The sequence below is a fragment of the Acartia tonsa genome, chromosome 13 (genome assembly GCF_053477335.1).
Source record: "Acartia tonsa isolate MP-2025a chromosome 13, ASM5347733v1, whole genome shotgun sequence".
Classification (NCBI taxonomy): Eukaryota; Metazoa; Arthropoda; class Copepoda; order Calanoida; family Acartiidae; genus Acartia; species Acartia tonsa.
This window is the reverse complement of record NC_137272.1, coordinates 10706937-10730561: the sequence shown is the minus strand read 5'-3', so window position 1 is coordinate 10730561 and position 23625 is coordinate 10706937. Positions and strand designations below refer to the sequence as shown.

At 30.8% G+C, this 23625-nt stretch overlaps 1 protein-coding gene and 1 long non-coding RNA gene across 3 annotated transcripts; both read left to right on the top strand.

The window, feature by feature from the left end:
• The first annotated feature begins 15511 nt into the window (after positions 1 to 15511).
• Positions 15512 to 16909, top strand: LOC145304326 (uncharacterized). 2 transcript variants are annotated; one of them, XR_013874068.1, is made up of 3 exons: positions 15512 to 16297; positions 16369 to 16423; positions 16570 to 16909. It is a non-coding gene; the product is annotated as an uncharacterized LOC145304326 (long non-coding RNA). The 2 variants fall into 2 exon arrangements; XR_013874067.1 differs by lacking the exon at positions 15512 to 16297 and having other exon boundaries at positions 16355 to 16423.
• A 1002-nt stretch (positions 16910 to 17911) lies between these two features.
• On the top strand, positions 17912 to 19402 carry LOC145304104 (uncharacterized). The gene is made up of 2 exons (XM_080145866.1): positions 17912 to 18775; positions 19335 to 19402. The coding sequence occupies exons 1-2, from the start codon at positions 18367 to 18369 to the stop codon at positions 19346 to 19348; spliced, it is 423 nt and encodes a 140-aa protein (XP_080001992.1). The 5' UTR covers positions 17912 to 18366; the 3' UTR covers positions 19349 to 19402.
• The last annotated feature ends 4223 nt before the right edge of the window (positions 19403 to 23625 follow it).

Sequence of the window (23625 nt, the reverse complement as noted above, 5' to 3'; positions counted from 1 at the left end):
TAGGGGCGGCTGAAGCGCGGCTGCCGAGCTCTGATTTTCTTGCCCTTCGAGTAGGATTCTAATCATCATTATAATTTTTTAAAAACAATTAAAATAAATTTTAGCATTTGATGATTATAGTTTTTCTTTTTTATTTAAATCTATTTTGATAGACTAACTTCTTTTGTTGTATAATTTTTCATACTGTAAAAAACTATTCCAATTAAAATATGTAATTTGTTGAAAGTTTGGTATGTAAAACTTTTACAAAAAATGTTATCTGTGGAAAATGTTTTTACAGTTTAATTTTCAGTGACGCTCAATTTATTTGTATGAAATTTATTATTTGCTAAACATTTAATTTTTGATACAAGGTGTTTCTTTAAACTTGTCAATTTAGAAATTCTTATTTCCTTTGCATTAAAGCTAGCTTAGTAAAAAAAGATTTTTTAACATTTAGCCGTTTTAAATAAAAATCATAGGCCAAAAAAATACTCAGGGAGGGAGGAGTCATTGGACTGTAAATTATGATTGTACCCAAAGTTTTATAAACATAATCTCTCATTCGTTGACTTAAAAACTTTGAGGACTTTATTCAGGACTTTAATTTTATTTATCATAAATGGGGATATACCTAATTTATCGTCCATTGTCTTATCTCTTAAGATCTGTATTACATTTTATTTCTCGATAATATGATATCTTATTGTTTTAATTTACTGATATAGCTTTAATACAATGGGAATATTTATAATTTCTACGGGGGCAAATAATTTGGACACCCTGTATAATTATGAATTACTACATGTGTATAAAATATAAATATATAAGAAATGTAATCAAAAATGATTTGATTGTCATATTGTAAAAGAGAAATTTATGAATGATATGTACATAAAAATTTTATTTCACTTTAAATTGTGTTTTTTATTTATAGGTTAGTAGCGATGCTACTCTATAATTCACTTTGTCTGTCCATTAATTCGTCCGTAACGTTATTAGGAAATTGTGATTTCTTGTTTGCTATTGAAGAGTAAGTTAAACAGCTGAAATTTTCAGCTAAGAATTAAAAGCCTTAGAGAAAGGGGAGGATGGGCTGCTTTGCTTATTGCACTAGTCCCCAAAGTTTTATAAAAATGTTTTCTTGTTCGTTAACTTGTCATCTTTGGTGACTTTTAATTGGTTGGTCAATTAAGTTGAGTGTTTAAACGTTTTGGCCACTAATTTTAATCTACAGAATGCGTTATTTTGTGTATCATCATTGGGGATGTACATCAATTTATCGGCCATTGTATTATCCCTTTAGATCCTCGATTAAACGCACATTTAGACCACATATTGTTTTATCAGTCTGTCTGTCAATAATGCTTGAATAGACCTAAAGCTTTATTTTTTTAAAGGTTTCGTGATATCTTATAGTTTTTCTTTTTATCCATCTTTACTTTGTTATGAAAACTAATCGTCTGAACTACTTACTTTGTCCGTTGGTCTATACTTAGTTTATTACCTCCTTCGATTTCAGGCGATTATCTGGAGAATCTAGAGCATCATCCGCTTGTAATGGGATGCAATACTTTAACGCCCATTAGGTTAGGTTACATCCAAATAGACAACGAAACCTTAGATTGCACGACCTTTGTTTTGAAGTCCTAACTGTGCATGGTAATAAGCCTTTTTAATGGGCAAGACAATCTCCATACTCTCACTAGTGTTGTCACGTGCCAGGTTTATCATAGCAGTATTGACGTCTCTAGTAGTCTGTAACCAGCTTATACCAAAAATGAAATTAACTAGAAAAAAATCACGAAGGAAATAGATTGGCAGTGAACTGACAAAATTCCTACCAATACTTGAAAATAAAGTTACCAAAATCTTTTCAGGACCCAAAAATGGAGAAGCCAACTGGTTTTCACTGTCTTAAGCTACAGACAAAAAAAATCTTACAATATATGATAAATAAAATAAAAAGGATGATTGTCTGTACTGAAACAAACCCCCCATCCTACGAATGCTGTTAATTTTGGTAAACCAAGAATGATTTTCTTAAAACTTTATTACAAAGACAATCAACACTTATAAATAAATTTTATGATAAAAAAATATTTGTATTCTATCTTAATTGGTTGTGCAAGTTACTGTTTGAAACAATATGATACAGTAAGTTAGGACTGTTCCAAGAGTTGCTGTCAGTGTTGATTTGTCAATAGTGTAGAATCCCAGGGCTGTGAAAGGTTCACATGTTGCAACTTCTTGGAGTAATCCTTTAAACATTTGTCTTTTTTCCTTAGATTTTGTTGACCTCAACTCTAATCTAAATTTTAATTAATATAAATTATGAAGCCTTTCCATTGGCTGCATATAAGAAAACGCCCAAAACTAAAGGAGATGGTTGAAAATAGATTAAATGTAAAATACTAACACTATGAGTAAAACTAACTGTCAGGTTTATAGTGCTGTTAATTGGACAAAAGAACTAATAAATGGCTTTTCATTGTGCAAAAATTAGGAAAAATCTAAAAGACACCAAACTTTTGATTTTTTAAAATTGTTACAGTGTACCTTATCAAGCTGGCTATTTCTTGAGTTTTGTTGTAAGTAGCATCAAGAGAAAAACCTTAAGAAAAGAATTGTTTTTAAAAAATGTTATCAACAGGAATTTTTTAAAAATTAGAATAAAAAATTTAGAAAAATTGTAGCAACTATAATTAATACCAATAAATGCGAGTTGTAGACAAGATCCAATCATCCAGACAAACAGGAGAGCTAAATCTCTAACCTTCAATAAAAAAAGATAAAGTCAATAAGTCAGAAAAAAACAGATTTTTTATAAAATATCTAAATGTTGAGCAAAAAAAATGTGAAGATTTTTAAAATTCAAATTGCGCCACTTGTGTTAATGGTAAAAAAAGGTATTAGAACCGCTTGGAAATATTGTTAGGGAGCTACGTGGTAAAATGTCCCAACTGACTTAAAACTTGACTTGCAAGTATATTATTAGATATTAGAGAATAGGATGTGCAAAAAGAAGTGCGTTTATTTTTAAAATTCAAATTGCGCGGCTTGTGTTTGTAGTAGAAAAGTGTTACCCATACCGTTTAAACCGCTATGAACTCAAATTTTTGGAATTATGAGAACAGTTCCTGTGCTACAAATAGTTTAGGAGCTAGATGGTAAAATGTCCCAAAATTTGGCCTACTCTTAGAAATATTTTGAAAATTTAAGTTCCCCCCTCTCCCCAACAGAACAACTATTTTAGGTTAGGTTAGGTTTAAGGCTAGGGAGCCAAGCGCTGCGGCTAGGCAGGCAAGGGGCCGAGCGCTGCGGCTAGGCAGGCAAGGGGGCCAAGCGCTGTGGCTAGGCAGGCAAGGGGGCCGAGCGCTGCGGCCAGAGTTCATAGTTCTGTTGGAAGGGGGGGGGGGGGGGGGTATTACCCAAAATTTAATAGCAAGTAAAGTTTTAAGTCAGTTGAAACATTTTAACACGTAGCTCCAAAACTTTACATAGCACAGGAACCGTTCATATATCTCCCCAAAAAAAAGTTCATAGCAGTTCTAAAAGTAAGCAATTTTTTTTTTACTATAAACACAAGCCACGCAATTAGAATTTTAAAAATCTATACATTTTTTGCTCACCCTTTAATATAATAGAAAAAACTTACTCCAAACTTTAAGCATGTAGCATTAATCATTGATGTATACAGATTTAAACATAATACTAATGTTGCTGAAGTGAAGAAAGTAAACAAATGTTTAGATGCAATATTTTGAAACTCAGTATATTTTGTAACAATGTTGAGGATAGTTTCTTCATTAATTATTTTAGAATGAAGATTATCAATTTGCTTGGTAATATATTGACAGGGAGTTCCAATAATAAGCATGTTCATCAAAGAAGGTAGAATGAGAAAGACACACCCAGTAGTAAAAGGGATAGCTAGATAAACAAATGGAAAATTCTGAATCCCCTCAAAATTTATATATATTAAGCTTGAGGTGATTAATACCATAGTTAATATCATGAGCCAGAAGTACTTTGGTTTAGGCATTATCTTTGAAGGAATCTGTTTGATAATTTCACAGAATAAAGAGTAAGAAGTCCAACAAGGAACCACCATATGCAACATTTGTACTCCAATAACCATTTGCATTACTGTGGACAAATTAGGGTCTAAACCTACCATAAAATAATTATTAAGATGAAATATTTGTTGTTATAAGTTAGAAATGAAGAATCTATAAATGACAAGAAGAGGTCTCTTATGAATAATCTAATTATTCAAGAAAGATTTTATGTTGTGATGTAATATAATCAGAGTATGAGTCCATAATATGGTACTAAACTCTAATTAGAAATATTTAACAAATATTCAATAAAATTAACCTTCTGCTTTTGAGAGCATGTATACTAAAGGCACAAATACAAGGGCAGACAAGAGTGAATGAACAATCACTCCTGCCTTAGAGAAATATCCTACTCTCTCAGCAAACCAGAACATTTTTGCAGTGTAAGTCATTTTTTTCTGCAATAAAAGGAGAACATGTTTTCAAACACATTAAAGATCTAAAGATGAAATACATTGTAGGATGTTCAGCACCAACTAAACTATAGATGGTTTTAACATTGATGTCATAAAGTTTTCAATTGTACAAATTAAAAACTTTCCATTTATTTACTTACAGACTACAATTACATAGGTTTCCATGGAAAAAATTTCCAAACATTAATACATAGGTGATAATCAAGGCCAGGTGAGTTTGTTTTGCTCTGTTTGTTTTGAAACTTTTAATGTTCAGAGTTAATGTTTGATCATAATTAATTTTTTTTAGTAAACTCTTATTAATAATAAATGATATAATAAGTCATTGGCAGCTGTATAAAAGCCACCTGTACACCTGTAATAGAAACTTTTTTTTAATTTTTAAAAAAAGATGAATATTCACAAATGTTTCTAATATTCCAATCTTTCAGTTCAGTAAAATTTCAAACATGAGTGAGACTTTTTAAAATTAAGAAACCTCATTTATTTACTTACAATATTAAATTAACTCTTGGATTTTTCACCCAACCCCATGTTATTAGCATGTCACAGTTTGTAAGAGTATGATTAGATAGGTTAGGATAGTTCCAAGAGTTGCTGTCAGTATGGATTTGTCAACAGTGTAGTATCCCAAAGCAGTGAATGGTTCACATGTTTCTACATCATGAATCAAACTTTTCAATTTGTGTCTTCTGTCCTTGGTTTGTGCTGTGCTTAGTTCTTGTCTACACAAAAATAAAAACAAACAATGAATAATAGAGTATTAATAATTCAACAAGTTTTTAAAAATAGTGGCAATTCATTTATTTTAACAAAAGTTGTAGCTTACCTTAGCACGTTTGCTACTTCCTGAACTTTGTTGAATGTTTTCTCTGTAGACAAAGCTATTTAAAGAAAGAATAATATCTAGATTAACATTTGGCAAAATTATAATTCCAGGTCGTATTTAAATCAATTTCATAAGATTTGCTTAGCTTAATATGTTTGGAAATGTTGTTTTGGTTAGGTTTCATTGAAAAAAAGAGTATCTTTAAAGCACTAGATTTTTAGACTGTTATTGGTGGTGCTAAGGATGAAAATTTTGAATTGTTATAAGCCATCCTATGGGATAGTTTTAGAGACAAAATTTCAATTTTATTCTTTCTAGAGTAGATAAGATACTGAAGTTGTATTAAAAGTCCACTGACAGAAAAATGAAATTGGTTAAAATCATGATGAAACATTTAATATACTTTTACCTATGAAAAAAAGCAAATTGCAGAGACCAACTACATTAGCGGTCTGCAAAATACTCCAAATAACCTTAACAAAATCAAATAGTAATAACAAAAAAAATAAATTGACATAAAAACAAAATATAAACTAGCATATTTTCTGCACTATAAATAAATAACTTACTTCAGCATTAAAGCAAGAAAAATTCTTTGCAGACATATAAAGAATCAATATCAGCTGCACAGTTGTAAGTGAGTAAATTACAAACAAGAAAGCAGATACTGATTCCTGAAACATTTTGTAGCATAGCACCAATTCAGATATATCATTTTCTTCCTTGTTGATTATGCTTTCAGCAAGTGTAGATAGAAGGGCACAGGGTGAACCAATAACTAGCAGATTTATAAAAGAAAGATAGACATACACAGGTACACCAATAACAACAGGAATGGCAAGATATTCTGATTGCTGTAGGACCTGCATAATACTATTCCAAATCCAACAAACATCAATTGTGAGAATTGAAATTAACATAACAATCATATTTCTAGGATTTGGCATTCTTCTCTGAGGTATTTGGGAAATAAACTTTGAATATATGTTCTTAGATTGCCATCCTGTCAAAAACATTTGCAACATGATAACTCCAAGAGTACAATCCATTACTATCATAACAGTATAACGAGAATTTTGAGGCCCTAACAAACCTACAATGAAAAGTTTTACAAATAAATAAACTGTTCACATTTCCATACAGTTCAGAAAATCAATAAATCATGTCTTATTATTAGGAACTTTTGTTCTAAAATAAGATTTTAATAAAGGTCATCCAAAAGGGGTTTTCATATTTTTGTTAAATGATTAAACTATTGACTTTTATTAGCTGATTTAAAAATTATATATCTATATTATAATTCTGTTAAAAAAACTGCTCAGTTTGGCTTTACAGGGGCGTTTGGTACTCGGCCAATTTACCAAGACAGAATTCTTTCAACCAATAAAAAAATACATTTAAACATTGCCAATTTTACAATATAACACAAATTCTCAACAAAAAAACTTTTAGAGCAAAAAAAAAAACTTACTATGAAGTTTAGCTATTGAAATAACTATTGGTATGAAAACCAAAAGAGACACAAGTGGATACAGAATACTTCCAATCATAGAGAAGAGACCAATCTTCTCTGCAAACCAGATCATTTTTGATGAGAATGTCATTTTTTTCTGAGTGATGTTGAGTTTACAACAAATAAATTTAGTTTGTGCTTAATTCTGTTCAATGCCTAAGTTAGGGGAGTTCATATATCAAAGTATTTTTTGCAAAGAATATTGAAAGTCTTACTCTGTGTGTCATCTGATTAGAAAGTTAATTTCACTTCAAGATATTGCCCTATAAGAATTGTCGAGACAGCGCAAAATGGCACCAAAAAATGACGTCATACAATAAAGTTGGCAAATGAGAGGCCAATATAAATTAACCAATGGTAAAATATATACTCGCCTCTCATTGGTAATTTTATCGTATGACGTCAATTTTTGTTACCATTTTGCTCTGTCTCAGAAAAGTCCAACTATCTCTTTAATGATGCCTAAGCTATAATTTTGAAGTGGGGAGGGAAATGGATTGGGACATGTATCAAACTTTTGTCCTCACCCCCTTTAAATTGTTTTGTTTGTTCATCAGATACTGCTAACCTTTGAACCCCTTAAAAGATAATGGACTATTTGAATTTCATTTTCAATAAAAAAGATTTAGTTGTCGTCTGTTTAACTCATTTCTTAAAAAACAATTATGTGTTTTTTTTAAAGAACATTGTTAATAGACCAAGATTAAACGATAACTTAATAAATTAAACCTCCTTTACCAAAGCTTTGTGCCCAACTGTTCAAAACCATTTACAAAATAATAAAGAATAAACACAGACTAAGGCGCAATTTATGGATTTTCATTAAAATGATGTTTCTCTGTTTATTTTCAGGGTTCTAAAAGGATAAGCTAATGGAAGATAACTTGATCTAATCCCCAATTATCATATATGGATTACAAATAGTGGTTGAAACATCTGGACACTTAACTTAATAAACCAACCAATCAAAAAACAATAAAATCCCCCAAAGTTGTTAATTAGAAAATGTTCTTTTAAAACTATGGGGACACCCTCCATGGTTTGTTTTACAAACAGTAATTGAGTAATTTTATTTGTCCTAAGACAAGAGGTTGATCAGGTACTAGGAAGGCTCTTCTGGCCAACAATGCTAAAGTGCTAATATCACAAATTTCTAAATTGTATCGGATGTGGAGAATAAGTAACTTTTGGCAATATTAGGTAAGAAAACTAATAACACTTTATGATAAATTTACTAAAAGCCGTGGGATATTGACTGTCAGAGTATAATTACTTTATATGTTCAATAGCGGCTCCGTCCCTAGCCTCTAGGGGCTTTGCCCCAAGAGGTAATTAAAAAAATAAAGTGGTGGTGCAGCACCAATGTCCTTATTGCATGCATCAGCAAAAAAAATAGAAGGGGAATTTTTTTTACTTTTTGGGGGTTGGGGGTGTCCCACCCCCCAAGAAAATAGCCTAAAACCACCACAGAACCAGTAGGTATATTTCCTGAAGAGTAGAATTCAATCAGTTCAGCGGTTACCGAGATCTTAAGCTTCAGACAGACAGATATCATTCTACTTTGTATTATAGAAGTGTTAAATTATCAGCTTGATCCTTTAATCCTGAAATTTTCAAAATGTTCTAACGTGGGTTTTTTGAGAAAATTAGATTTGAAAATTTCAAGTTCAATTTTTATCCCCTAGGAGTTACAGCATAATCAAATTATGACAAGAAAAGCAAAGATTATTTATTTAGAATTTTGAACAACTTTGCTTGTATGAAGTCTTTTATAAAACCTTTCTATATATGATTTATTTAAGGCTGAAATTACGTGACTTTAGCAAAGCAACTGATAAAAATGGCCATTATTTAACTCCCTTCAGGAGTGGTTTTATGAAGAACTTTATAAAAGCAAACTTGTTCAAATTTTCAAATAACTAATCTTTGCTTTTCTTGTCATGATTATGCATTGACTCCTAGGGGATGAAAATTGAACTTGAAATTTTCAAATCTAATTTTCTCAAAAAACCCTCGTTAGGATATTTTGAACATTTGGGGGGGGGGGTAATCGCCCCATTACCCCCCCCCCCCCTTGGATAATATTACTCATTTATGTCACATTTTATGCATGTTTGGATCCAAACGAATTCGCAAAGTTCATAAAAATTCGTAAAAAAAATTGGGGGGAGGGGGTATTTTTTGTTTTTGGGGGGGTTGGGGGCCTAATACCACCACTGCACCAGTAGGTATATTCCCTGAAGAGTAGAATCTGATCGATTCAGTGGTTACCAAGATCTTAAGGGACAGACAGCAGACAGACGGACTGACAGACTCAATTCTACTTTGATTATAATTATAGATAAGTAATTTCATGTGATTCAAATTCATTGCAATAAATTGTCCTTTACAGTTTGAATTTCAGTAATCTAAAATTCAAGAGAATAAGTCACAAAGAAAAATTATTTAGAAAAATGTCATTCTCATTAAAAATGTTCTGGTTTGCTGAGAAGATTGGACTCTTCTCTTTGATTGGAAGTATTCTGTATCCACTTGTGTCTCTTCTGGTTTTTGTACCAATAGTTCTTTCGTTAGCTGAATTTCATAGTAAGTTTTACAAAAATTTAAATTGTTGTGCTAAAAGTTGTTTACAATTTGGCAATAATAGCCTTGATTCAGATAAATGGTGCTATTTATGTTTGATTGTCAATGTTAAAAAGTATATTTTTGGTTGAAGGATTGAAAAATTAAAAACTTCAAAGTTTCTCTGTATTATTTTTCAGGGCTGAATAGTTCTTTAACAACTGTTATCATAATGATGGATTGTACTACTGGAGTTATTATGTTGCAAATGCTTTTGACAGGATGGCAATCTAAGAACATATTTTCAAAGTTTATTTCCCAATTACGTCTGCAAAAAATGCAAAATCCTAAAAATATGATTGTTATGTTAATTGCAATGTTTACAATTGATGTTTGTTGGATTTCGAATAGTATTATGCAGGTTCTACTACAATCAGAATATCTTTCAATTCCTGTTGTAATTGGTGTACCTGTGCTTGTGTTTCTTTCTTTGATAAATCTTCTAGTTATTGGATCACCCTGTGCTCTTCTATCCAAACTTGCTGATAACCTCATCAACAAAGAAGAAAGTGATGTATCTGAATTGGTACAATGCTACAAAATGTTTCAGGAATCAGTATCTGCTTACTTGTTTGTAATTTACTCCCTAACAACTGTGCAGCTGATAATGAATCTATATATGTTTGCAATGAATCTAACTTGCCTTACTGCTCCAGTAAGTTATTAATTTAAAGTTTTAAAGATAATTTTCTAAGTTTCTATTCCAAAAAAATTTATATTACTCATTAATTTTGTAAAGGTTATTTGGAGTATTTTGCAGATCTCTACAATTTTTGGTCTCTGTATTTTGCTCTTTTTCATAGGTAAATGTTTATCAAATGTTACATCATGATTTTAACATATCTAATTAGGTTCCCCTTCTAACACAACCTATGTAAGTATCTTATTTTCTTAAAGGAACATTGAGCTCTTCCTTATGTATAAAAATATAATATTGTCTGATAAATTATCCTACAGGATGATGTTGTAAGAATTACAATTTATGTATGTATAGGAGCATTCATCACTGATACCCTTTTATTTCAATGTACCTAACCAAAGCTACTTCCTAAAATATGTTAGGCTAAGCAAACCTTATGCCATAAATATAAATATGAATAGCACTTGCATATACTTCATATATCTTATATAAGACTTTGAACAGTATGCCCAGTGAAAGAATCAAATTTGTTTTCAATTATTAATATAGATTTTTTTCTTTCCTTGATCAGCATTGACTATGGAGAAGACATATAACAAAGTTCAGGGAGTAGCAATCATGCTGAGGTAAACTACATTTTTTGTTAAAATTAATGTAATGGGTGTAGAAAATACATGGGTATTATGAAAGGGGAAAAATTGTCATCAATTTATCTTGATAACATTAAACTTGTTTATCAGTCAGTTAATTCAGCAAGTAGGAGTTTTAAAGGGGGTGAAAGGGGAGTTGTTATCTTAGACCGCTTTAAGTTTCATTTTATATGAGAACAGAACATGAATTTAGGTGTAAAATCCAAGTAATATTATATCCATTACTGTTGTAATTCAATTTTATAACTTGATGAACTATTAAACTCTATTATTTATTGCTATTATAAATTTTGTTAAGACAAGAGTTAAGCACAGCACAAACCAAGGACAGAAGACACAAATTGAAAAGTTTGATTCATGATGTAGAAACATGTGAACCATTCACTGCTTTGGGATTCTACACTGTTGACAAATCTACACTGACAGCAACTCTTGGAACTGTCCTAACTTATCTAATCATACTCTTACAAACTGTAACATGTCCAATACAAGAATGATGAGTTAAGTGAGACAAAAAGTTTTCTCAAGATAAAAGAAATTGATAAGTTTGTCTGTAATTATCTAGGCCTAATAGAAAAGAATAATAATTATATACTTTATAATTTCCAATTCTACAAAGTTAAGTATGTGGTAATTGAAAAAGATTAAATAATGGTAGTGTCAAAAACAAACAGAGTTAAACAAACTTTACTAAAGAAAATTTCACCTTGGAAACCTGTATAGCGGGTGTCAACTGTATGTGTTTTATAATGGAAAATTTTGTAGCTTTATCAGATAACAATAGTGTGAAGAACAAACAGAGTTAAACAAACTATACAATGTAATTACAAATGTTTTGGAAGTTTTACCCTGGAAACCTGTATAGCCTGTGTATACTGTATGTGTAGTTAATAAAGGAAAATTTTGTAGCCTCATAAACACATAGACTAACTGTTAGTTTAGCTTTTACCTTATGTGTAGCATATGAAACCTTAAAATTATTGTTCAGTATACTTGTTTTTAAACACAGAGCATATTTCAGAAACAATGACTTACATTGCAAAAATCTTTTGGTTTGCAGAAAGAGTAGGATATTTTTCTAAAATTGAATTAATTGCCAATTGTCACCTCCCTTTCTCATTATCCCTTTTTCTATTGGATGTCTTTTTCTGATTTTGCCTTCTATTCTAAACATACTTATTCTTGGAACTCCCTGCCAATATATTATAAATCAAGTTGATGAACTTTGTATCAAACAAATTAAAGAAGATAATATAATCCCAATTGTTAAAACATTCAATGAGTTTCAACAGAGTTCAACAAAACATTTATTCACTTTCTTCTCTACAACAACTGTGTTTTTATGCCTACTTCTGTATTCATCAATGATTCAAATTTCATGCCTTCCTACTGGAGTAGGTTTCATTCAAAATTATTTGATTTTTTACAAAGATTTATTTGAAAAAATATTTATTTTTTGATAGTTCTGTATGGGGTTACAAAATCAACAAAACATATACATAATCCTATATATTTCAGATTGAGTTAATTGCCTACACATTTACATGGTTGCTTGGATATTGCCTACTACTTACATATTTAGGTAAAACCAGGGACAAGGGAAGGTTTCTCTGACCAAAAAGTCTATTAAAATCATACAATCTAATCACGAAACCTTTATGAGTGTGTAATATTATCGATGATTCAACTATTATTAAAAGGGGCTTGTAGTAATTTATGTCTGAGTATAAATTCAATAATCTAAATTCACTAAACCTCATCAAAAGTGTAGATTATTAACAGGGATCGGCAGCCGCACGTAAGCTGCGTGTAAGACTCAGTGATATTGTCATTTTATTACTATAATATTCAGCTGGATTTATAAAACTGCTCTTTAGCAGACAATCCTTCTTTCTGAAATTTCTTTTTCTGCTCACAAGCAGGTTTAAAAGTGAGGCTGAGGCGCGGCTGCCGAACCCTGATTATTAATGTTATTAGCAGACCGATTTTAAAAAAATAACACAGTAGGGAGATTAAAAAAACATTTTTAAATACTTCCTAAAAATAAAATCTTTAAATATTTTTCCTACCCATAAAATTTGTAACTGTTTAAAGACGAAAAACAAAATATTTTGACAAATTTTTACTTCGGCTCATTTTCAAACACTTCTTATTTAACCCTTTAGAGCAAGTTAAAGTAAAAGTTTCAAATTGATTCAATAACTTAAAAACATCCTACTTTAAAGCTCAAAAATAAAATCCTTTGCTCATTACTTATTAAAACAAGGATGACAACATCTATAAAAGCGAAGCTCTGAATTGGAAGGAAATCGAACATTAACACTCATAGAGTGACAGAACTGAATAAACTGAACTTATGTCTATGCAAAATTGTAAGTAAATTTGTTGCAAAACTTATTAAATACATGTTACTGTTTAAGGACATACTAAGGTTTTTAAGACTAGTTATAGAGAAGCTTCGCTTATAACACTATACCTTGTTGTAATAGGAATCAGTATTAAAAAAAATCAGATGACTAGGATAATTTGAACATATAAAAATTTGTTGTAAAAAAAGTAAAAAATCAGCTTGTTTTAAATAGACGTACAGACTTTCTAGTAATGATTATAGAGTTGCTGCGCTTATCATTTTGTACCTAACTGCTATAGGAATTAGCATGTGAAGTTTGAAATTGAAAGGACAATCCTAACCTTTTTAGATTAATGAAAAAAAGCTAACTGTAACGGATGGACGTACGGACGGACTTACGGACCGACCCTAATTATAGAAAAGCTTCTTTTAAATAGACGTACGGAATTTCTAGTAATGATTATAGAGTTGCTGCGCTTTTGAATTTGTACCTAACTGCTATAGGAATTAGCATATAAAGTTTGAAATCGAAAGGACAATCCTAACCTTTTTAGATTAACGAAAAAAGCTAACTGTAAGGGATGGACGTACGGACGGACTTACGGACCGACCCTAATTATAGAAAAGCTTCGCTTTTAAAAAATAAATGACCTAGAAACATAAAGAACTAATTTCTATTTGACGATCAACTTGATTTTAAAAAAGGATAAAAAACATATATTGGTGCCTTACCACAAAGTTGCCTATCAAGCACTGATCCCCCTCCTTATTTGAATTATATCTTTTGGTTTCTCTAATGCTATACCAAGACTCCCTCCCCTTTGGTCATTTACAATTTGTTTTAAATTAATGGTCGGGAAAGTGGGGATTCTGTGCTTTACAAGGCACTATGGGGGAAATTCCCCATATTTTAAATTCTGTAAACAGTTTGTAAATGTTAATATTTGGAGAAGATTAGTTGTTTTTAGTAATGCAGTACATAATAAATCATGATTTCAGGGAAGCTTCTAATTTACATTACCCATTTCGCCACTTCCCTCCAACTTGTTTCACAATTAGAGGCAAGAAGTTGTCAAGAAATACCAAATTAAACCACAACATATATTATAAAATTTAATATTTGGAAAAGAATAGTTATGTAGTTCAGAATTTTATTGATAGGTGTCGTAAAAACTTTTTTTATGTAAAATTTTTAGATGAGATAAATATCTAAACAATCTTAAATATTTTTGAAAATATTACAGCTATCCACTCTTTGGGATTTTCAATAAATTTTATTGACTATTAAACATATAATTTACGAGTAGTCTACGATTTAGATAAAATATATAAAATATGTAAAAAGCATTATTCAACTCGTTCATCTCAAAACTGAACATGGAACTAATCTCTGACTATCATTTTTGCATGCCTTGTAGTAAAGTGAGCAAAAACTAATAAAATAATGCTTGAGATTCTTATCAAATTCTGCCAAAAGTTGCATAATCTCATCATCTAGTTTTAACTGGAAATCTATGAAATCAGCTCTAAAGCATTGTATGCCAGAATAGCCTTCCCTTGTCCCTGGGTAAAACTGATCTCTTTCTTTTCATAGCTCTCCTTTCAAAACATTTTTATAAATACATGATTTCTTATCATTGAATTTTAGGGTTTAAAAATTTGGAGCATAAATGTTTTTTGTACTTTTTAGTCAAAAATAGGTTTGTTATGCTTTTTCTTCAGGTTTTTCTCTTGAAGCTACTTATGACAAAATTCTAGAAATATCCAATATTCTAAGGTATAGTTAAAACAATTATGAAATTTCAGACAATTTTGACAGGAATTTTCTAATATTTAAACATGATTTGTAACATTTTAGATTGGAGTTGCGATCCACAAAATTGAAGGAGAAAAGACAAATGCTGAAAGGCTTGATCCAAGAGGTTGAGTTATGTCAACCTTTCTCAGCAATGGGATTCTACACTATTGACAAATCAACACTGACAGCAACTCTTGGAACAGTCCTTACTTACTGTATCATATTGTTTCAAACAGTAGCCTGCTAAATATTTTGCTAGGACAAGGCATGTGAAATTAGGCCCAACAGACAGCAAACCATAATCTTGAATTGTGAAATGTCATATGAAAAGTTAAGGGCAAATTGTAATAAAATTGATAATTGCTGATATAAGTAAGCCATATTTTTCCTTCAGATTTTTAAATTTACAAATAACAAACTATATATTATCTTCAAGGAGACATATTTTCTTGTACAGTCATTGCACCTGTAATTTTCTAGAATTAAAATTATTCACATTGAATGAAACATATTAAGTATTTTCTGTATAAGTTTTTATTAACAAATAATAAACTAACAATTGTGCATCAATTAATCTAATCAATTTCAGACAAAAATGACTTTCAAATACAAATTTTTTATGTTTGCAGAGAAATGTGGACTTTTGACAAATATTGGAATAATTCTACACTCTCTGATTTCTCTCCTAGTCCTTGTACCATATATCTACGTCATAATTTTGAGCATAAATAATGGTTTCTTGAAATCTGGATTGTCTACTGTTGCTGTACTACATATTTTAGTTTATGTGCTCCAATTAATAGGCCAAGGCTTGACTGCATTCTACCTATACAAGAAATACCTAATGCCTATTTCAAAGGATGGTCTTACTGAGCTTAAATTTCTTTATCTAATGATTCCTGCATTAGCAATGCCATGGGCTTACATAATCTTTAATTCTTGTACTTCTTATATGCAAAACTTTAGTTCAGCATACCCTACAATTGCCTTTTGTATTGGGATTGTATTTCTTATTCTACCAACTATACTAAGCCTACTGGTTATTGGTGTCAGTTGTTCAAAGTTAAGCTATAAGGCTAATGTTATACTATTATTTGGGGTACATGAAGATAAAGTTACAGAATTGGTTAAATCTTTCTATACCTTCAGAAATAAAGCATCACCACATTTGTTTGTTGTGTATACAATAACAACCTTACATTTGATATTAGATTTGTACACTGGACTTATTACAATTTCATGTTTTCCCACAGACCTGGTATTATTTCTAATTTCTTTATAAAAAAAAACTTTTTGGTAAACATTGTTCTTGTTTTAGGCATATAAGATATGGATTGCTTTGTCAATTCTTGGATACTGCTTATTGTTGACTTTTATAAGTATGTCAATTATGAAAACAAATTTAGACATTTTAATCAGATTGTCTAAAATTTCTTTATTATTTCTAAAGGTTTTTCTATGGAAGATGTGTACAACAAAGTTCAGGATGTTCAGACTAATTTAAGGTAAAAGTTATTCATAAATAAAATAGATGAACTCTTTAAGTTCCTTTTTAAAGATTTTAAATATTTAAAATATTTAAATATTATTTAAAAATCTCTTCTTCTGGAGTGGAATTTTAACATTAGTTTAAACTTTTTTCTCATTTAAGACTAGAGTTGAGAATGACTAAAGCAAAGGAAAGAAGACAAATGCTGAAAGGATTAATCCTAGATGTTGAATCATGCAAACCTTTTACAGCTCTGGGATTCTACACCATTGACAAATCAACACTGACAGCAACTCTTGGAACAGTCCTAACTTACTGTATCATTTTGTTTCAAACAGTAACTTGCAACACACCTTGAATCATTTCAAGATTCTTATTTCTTTGTTTCAAATTTCTTATCTTGATAATTATAAAATATAATTTATTTTATCTTTTGTGTTATATCTTATTTGCACAGTTTTTTCTTTAAAATCTTATATTATTTTTATAAATAAAAACCAATTCATACTAATTAGAATATTATGTATATGAATGAAATTTTATGAAGGCTATATTTCTTTCCTAGTCATAGTGAACCTTTTCAAGTTTGAGGAAATTGTTATCCTTGATGTTTCAATTATGTAACATAAATATTAAATATTTTTCAATCTCACATTTAACTTTTGTGTGTTATTATAAATGTTTTCTTTAATAAAATGTAAAAAAATATTTGAAAACTTTAGCTTTAGAGTTCTGAAACTTTTCTATAAATTTAAAAGACTAAAGATTTTGGTATTGTAATATTGTTTTTGTTTTATATAATTCATAAGAAAATCTGCTATGACTACAAAATTACATAGCATTTGCATCGAAACATTTCTAAAACTCTTATTGTATTGCAAAACAAAATAACCGTTACATTAACCTCTGCTCATTAAACCTCTGCAACTGCATTTTTTTTCTATCTGCACCATGGTTCAAATCCCTTAGTTTTTCAAAATCAGTTAACAATTTGATATCATCACCCAGAATGCGATCTTTACTCCCTCCTTAAAAAAGGATCTGCACTAGATGGGGTCCTATTGCTTTGCTTTACAAATTATGGATGTTTTCATCCTTGTTATAACATGAAATAATGTTCTCTTAAAAGTTGCTGATAATTGCTTTTAGGAAAGTAATTTAAATTTAAATATCAGCATGCATGATATAAGGATACAAAAATCTAGTTAAAGCTAGAAAAATTGTGTTTAGGTTTTTTTATGAATCCATGAAATTATTCTTTTTTGTTTTATAACCAATAAATCTAAAGATATTGCCATATTTGCAGTATTAATAAAATATACAATTTGGTTGTTTTTCAATATGTTTGATATTTGATAATTATTTTTTTTTAGTAGTCACATCAATAATGTCCTTGACACAAAGTCTCCTTATATTGCATTAAAATATTAATATTAATATAAATATATTTATTTTATAACTATTCAAGCTTTGAAAAAAGTGAAAGAATATGTAATTTAGTTGTGTATTAGTTTTCAAGACAGAAGGTTGTGTTTTCATTTTACTCCTCAACCCCTAGCTCCATAGCAACTGTCCATTTTGACCGCTTGTTTAATAAGCTGTACAAACTTTACACACACACGCACACGCTAGCTATATGTCTAGTTAGTTACCACCGTGCATTGTTACTGTGCTAACATATTATTGTTATAAATACTCTTACTAACATAAACAATTTAAAGTTATTCTTAAATTATCTTATAATTATATTTACTGTGAATTATTTTCATCTATCACCATGCCTGTATCTGATGCTGAATTTAAAAGCCTACAACAAACAGTACAAAATTTACAAGCCCTTCTGGACGAGAACAAAGATCACTGTATGATTAATGACAATGACCGCGAGCAGTATTGCTGTTCTATGGTGTTTCTGTGTCTGGAACCGACATTGAAGAGCTTGGCCTAGACGTTGCTTGCATGACTACAGTCTACAACCGTGTTTTGAAACCTGTATTATCTAAGGCTTCCCCCAGAGTTTTGCCAGAAGTTCCTGCCTGGTACAATCTCCTAGAGAATGGCCATTTTATTGGCCGCCTAATGCCGTCCAGACATGACCAAAACGTTTTGTTGCCGTGGCCCATAATCATCCGTTTTTCAAAAAGATGGCAGAGAAACTTGTTTTTAAAACTTAAAAGGGAATTTATGCCTTCCCCAACTGCTGCAGAGATAACCGCGGGTATCGAGCGTTTTTCTGCAAGTCCTGACCTGACAAGATTGAACCACAAGGTGCTGACCAGACTTGGAGGGGACGAGAGGGTGTTCAAGGTCTGGACTATTGATGGAAGAATCAAGTTTACTATGGTTAAGGACAAGGACGCTGCAACAGGTATTGCAAAATTTGTTTACAGTGTAGAATGTGTCCTAGATTCTATTGAAGAGATCCTTGTTAAAGCCGCTGCCCAAAAAGCAGATTTTGATGCCAAGAACAAAGGAAAGGGGGCGAAAAAGCCAGTCAAGCAGACTGGTAAAAAACCCTCGACACGCCAAAATTCTACTCTTTTAAAGGGACCTTCCCCAGCAGTATTAACAGCCAGAAATTTGAATAATTCTAATGAAATAAATAATAATAATATTGACAATATACTACATCAATAATTTTTTACAATTTTGAGATTTTATCTTTGATTACAGCCGTCTTATTAATACACTTATGTTTTACCTCAAATCCTAACTACATTAAATTTCCTTTTCTAACATTAAACTATATTTTTTTCCATAAATATTTAGTTATAAGTATTCATACTTACATATTATGCACTTTTAGCACTTTAACATTGCGCACTTTTTAAAGTGTTTTTTTATATCGTAGTTTTCAGTTGTTTTTTTTATTTATATTTATATCTATATATGTATGCAAATTTAAATCTAACTGTTCTTATTTTTAGTTGTAAGGAGATGAAGTTGGAATGGAGCGGCTGTGTGGTGGCAGCTGGCAGAAACAAAGTGGGTCCAGGTATAGTTGTTTTTATTATGGTAGTCAATTATGATAATAGTGATGGTGTTCTCAATTATCTTAACTCTAACAAAAATTTAGATCTTATTAACAATAATCCTTTTCTTGAACCGTTTAGAGATATTATGCCAGAATGTAAATATGTCAATATTGATACTTTATCTAACAGTCTATCTAAAAATAATTCTTTTTGTATGTCTATTAATTGTCAATCTCTTAGAGCTAAATTTACTGCAATTACTAACCTTATTGATGATATGGGAGCAAAATCAATTCATCCTAGTCTTATTTGTTGCCAAGAAATTTGGAATTCTGATCATTCATTTAATAATATAAAAGTGGAGATGCGATCCTCAATTTTCAAATTCTTTGAACGTACATATGAGACTTTTACAGAAATGCTTCGCATCCACAACTATCTATCTATGCTTGATATAAAGTCAACACTTTATAGATCATATTATGAACCTTTGATTGACACGTGCCCTGCAATTAACTAGTAGCACTCAGGGGCAAGACACAATTACTTTAGCTAGGCCCAAGGCATTATTTGTATCAATTTATGTATTCATAGGCCTATCTTTACCTATATGACACCATATATGGGTAACGCTAGCCTATTCATGGTAATCTGTATGTGATTTGCTAATAGTATATGTTTATTAAAGATATTATGTTTATAGTTAATGTAATCATATAACCAACCAGTTCAAATATGTATGCCTACAACCATGCCTGATTTACGTCACATATTAACACACAGATATTTAATTGCACAGACAAACACTAAAATCCTGGTCCAGAGCTAATGTTATAGCATGTACCTCTTGAATTTATTCAGTTATTTACTAACTCTCCTACCATCAACTTCTCTTTCTGGCTTTAAAAGGTAATGACTTAGTTGTTTGGCATGCATTGTAGTTTAAATTTAGGCCCCTTAGTACTTAGCATGAATTGAGCTCAGGCCTTATGTTAGAACTCTAACACTTAGCACAATTCACTGCTTGGGACTTAGGGCACATTTCTGTCCTACTCTACTTATAATTTTAACACTTATCCTGTAAATATTTTCATACTTAACTTATGCACTTGTGATATAAATACACTTTATAAAAACATTTTCCTTCCTTAATACTTAATATACTTATATAATTCTGATCGAATATCAAAACCAACCATTTATTCTTAGGTTAAAGCAACATAATACTTCGCGTGGGTCTTTTGTTGAGCTTCCACCAGCTCAACCAAATTCGTATTATACTTGTGGGAATAGAGGGTTAAGCATTCTAAACAAACGAACCGACGATGAGAATGTCTATGTGTATTGCATTAAAATTAGGTTTTAGTAGTACTCATAGAAGAGCGGTCTCCATACCTAAATATGGACAAACGCCCCATTCGCACACACAATGGTGCAACTTACCGGTTGTATCTTGGAAAAATTTTACATCATAAATTTTTTTTCTTTTTTTTCCTTACCGTACCCGAACCGCCTAAGGCAGGTATTTTTACCAAAATCGAATAATTGTAGTTATGGCAAAATCGGATTTACCAAAACCTGTGAAACTATTTGAGAGCAAGGTTAGGACTATGAGGCGTTTGAAGAGATAGGGACTGAAAGGCACGACACAAATGCAATTGAGAGCCTCGTGTACGAGCAGTTGCACTAGCTGACACTCTAGAGGCCCTAGAGAATGCTAGCATATTTGTGGCCATTGGTCGCCGCTCTATAAGGACACTCGCACTGGTTGACACTCTAGAGGCCCTAGAGAATACCAGCACACCGGCACCTCCATGTCCGCCTCTCTTTAGTAAAACACTTGGGTTGGAACAATCTATGATTGAGCTATGTGCAAAATTTTGATTTTTGGACTTAGTCAGAATTTTGAAATTTAGGAGTTGTGCTAGGTGGCGGAGTATATATATAAATCTTCGGACTTAGTATGATTTTTACTTATTCGGAAATTCTCTAAGTGTTGAAATACTTGAATCTTTGATACTTAAACCAGAACTTATTAAGAATCAAGCATGGAGTAACTTTTCATTTATAAGCTATCAAAATACTATTTGTAAAGGACCATTTTGAACTGTCTTATTAAATGAAAACTTAGGAGCAAATCCTATAGAACACGGGAAACGCTGTTAGTTGGGATACATATTGTCTTTGGAGCCATGTTTCTGAAACAATATGCCGAAAGCAGTTAGTACTCTTGAGTCGTAGTAAAGGGCCAAAAGATTATTACAAACTTGTAGCATTTATACTCAAGTTAAACTGTACTAATACTTTGGTGCCGTTAGAACCGATTTTCTGAGATTTGCACTTACTTATACATGCCTAGGACTTATATTCTTAATGCAATTCTGATTTATATGCGGATGTATCAAAATAACTATTGCCTCCAAAAATTTTGAGTTAAACAAAATATTTCAAAGTCTCAAAGATATTCTCAACATCGATCGGTTGGAATGATATAAGTGTAGACAAATTGCTGTATGCAATCAGAGAAATAAATCCAGAGACTTCCTGAGACTCTGAGCAAAATATTCCACTTTTGGACTTAGCACCGTTTCTATTTCTTTTGTTACAGAGAGAATCTCGAATTTCTGGACTTATAGTAATTTTTATGAAATTGTGAACTTGGTTGGAAATTTACCAAAATTCGGACTTGTAATAATTACGATTTTTCCAACTAGATTAACAAATTTCATTTTCCACACTTAAAAGAAAATTTTGTCTTAGAGTATTTCTGTCTTAGCCAAAATATTCCAATTATGGACTTAGAGAGATTCTATTTCTTTTGGTGAAGGATAATTCTAACACTCTAATACTTTATAATCTTAAAATCCTTAACTTAGCGAGATTTGCATTTAGTCAAAATACTCCAACAGTGGACTTAGAGTGATTCTATTTCTTTTGACTTATAGGCAATCTCTAAAGTAGCTTTGTGAATGAACTGTTAGGAAATTTCTTCTCGGACAAAATATTCCACGTCTGGACTTAGAGTAATTCTATTTCTTTTGTCTCAGGATAAATTCACTAATTTTGTACTTAGCATAATTTCATTGAAAAGTTTTGGACTTAGTCAAAATTCACTAATTTTGTACTTAGTATAATTTCACTGAAAAGAAATTTTTTTGACTCAGCCAAAACTCACTAACTTTGTACTTAGTATAATTTCACTGAAAAGAAATTTTTTTTTGACTCAGCCAAAACTCACTAACTTTGTACTTAGGATAATTTCAATAAGAAAATTTTTTTTTGACTTAGTCAAAATTTGTTAATTTTGTACTTAAGATATTTTCAGATTTTTTTTCCCTAAGCCAAAATTTATTGATTTTGTACTTAGAATAATTTCATTAGAAACTTTTTGGACTTAGTCAAAATTTTCCAACTTTGGACTTAGAGTGATTCTATTTTATTTTGACTTAGAAAGTTTTAATTCAATCTTAACTTAGAAAATTTTTTTTGTTTGTATGTTCTTTACAAACATATACATAAATGCAATAAACAGTTCACTCAACAATAAGTAGGACATGAAAACTAAATTTTTACTTGCTTTGCTAATGCTAAAATTTCTATTTCATGTGCCGCCAGAATTCAACAGACAACTTGAGAAGAGTTATAAACCATCAATCATTAGTGATAGTGAATATTAGTGATTTAAAAGTATAGTCAACAACCTAAGCCCTATATGTAATTTAAAAGCACACTTATAAGAGACAAAGTTCTAGTAACCAAACGCAGCAAAAGGTTGCAGCAGCCTATCTTGGGAGTCTTGGGACGTCTCTAAAAGAAGTAGCAAGTAATATTGGAAGTACTCTACTGTCTTTATAAAAATCCGGATTAAAACAAAGAAAGAACATTTTCTTTTTATACCATTGAGAAAATTTAATTTTACTTAGGATTATTAGCATAAAGTCTATAACCAAGTAAAATAAAGTGTGTACATGTAGTTCATAATCTTTATAATCTAAAATTGTTACCTTTTTAGAAAAAAAAAGTGCACTAATTCAGCTAATTTGATTTTCAATAATATTTGACCAAGCAATAACACCAACCTTGTAGTCTACTTTAAAGAGTTTGATTGACAACTTCCAGCGTATAGATTGATCACCTTGCGTAGGATATCACACTTCAGTAAGACACATAGAATATTGTGTTCTCACTAATTAAGTGGAGCACATCCGGTCTATAATAACCTTGAAAACAAACTGATTATATT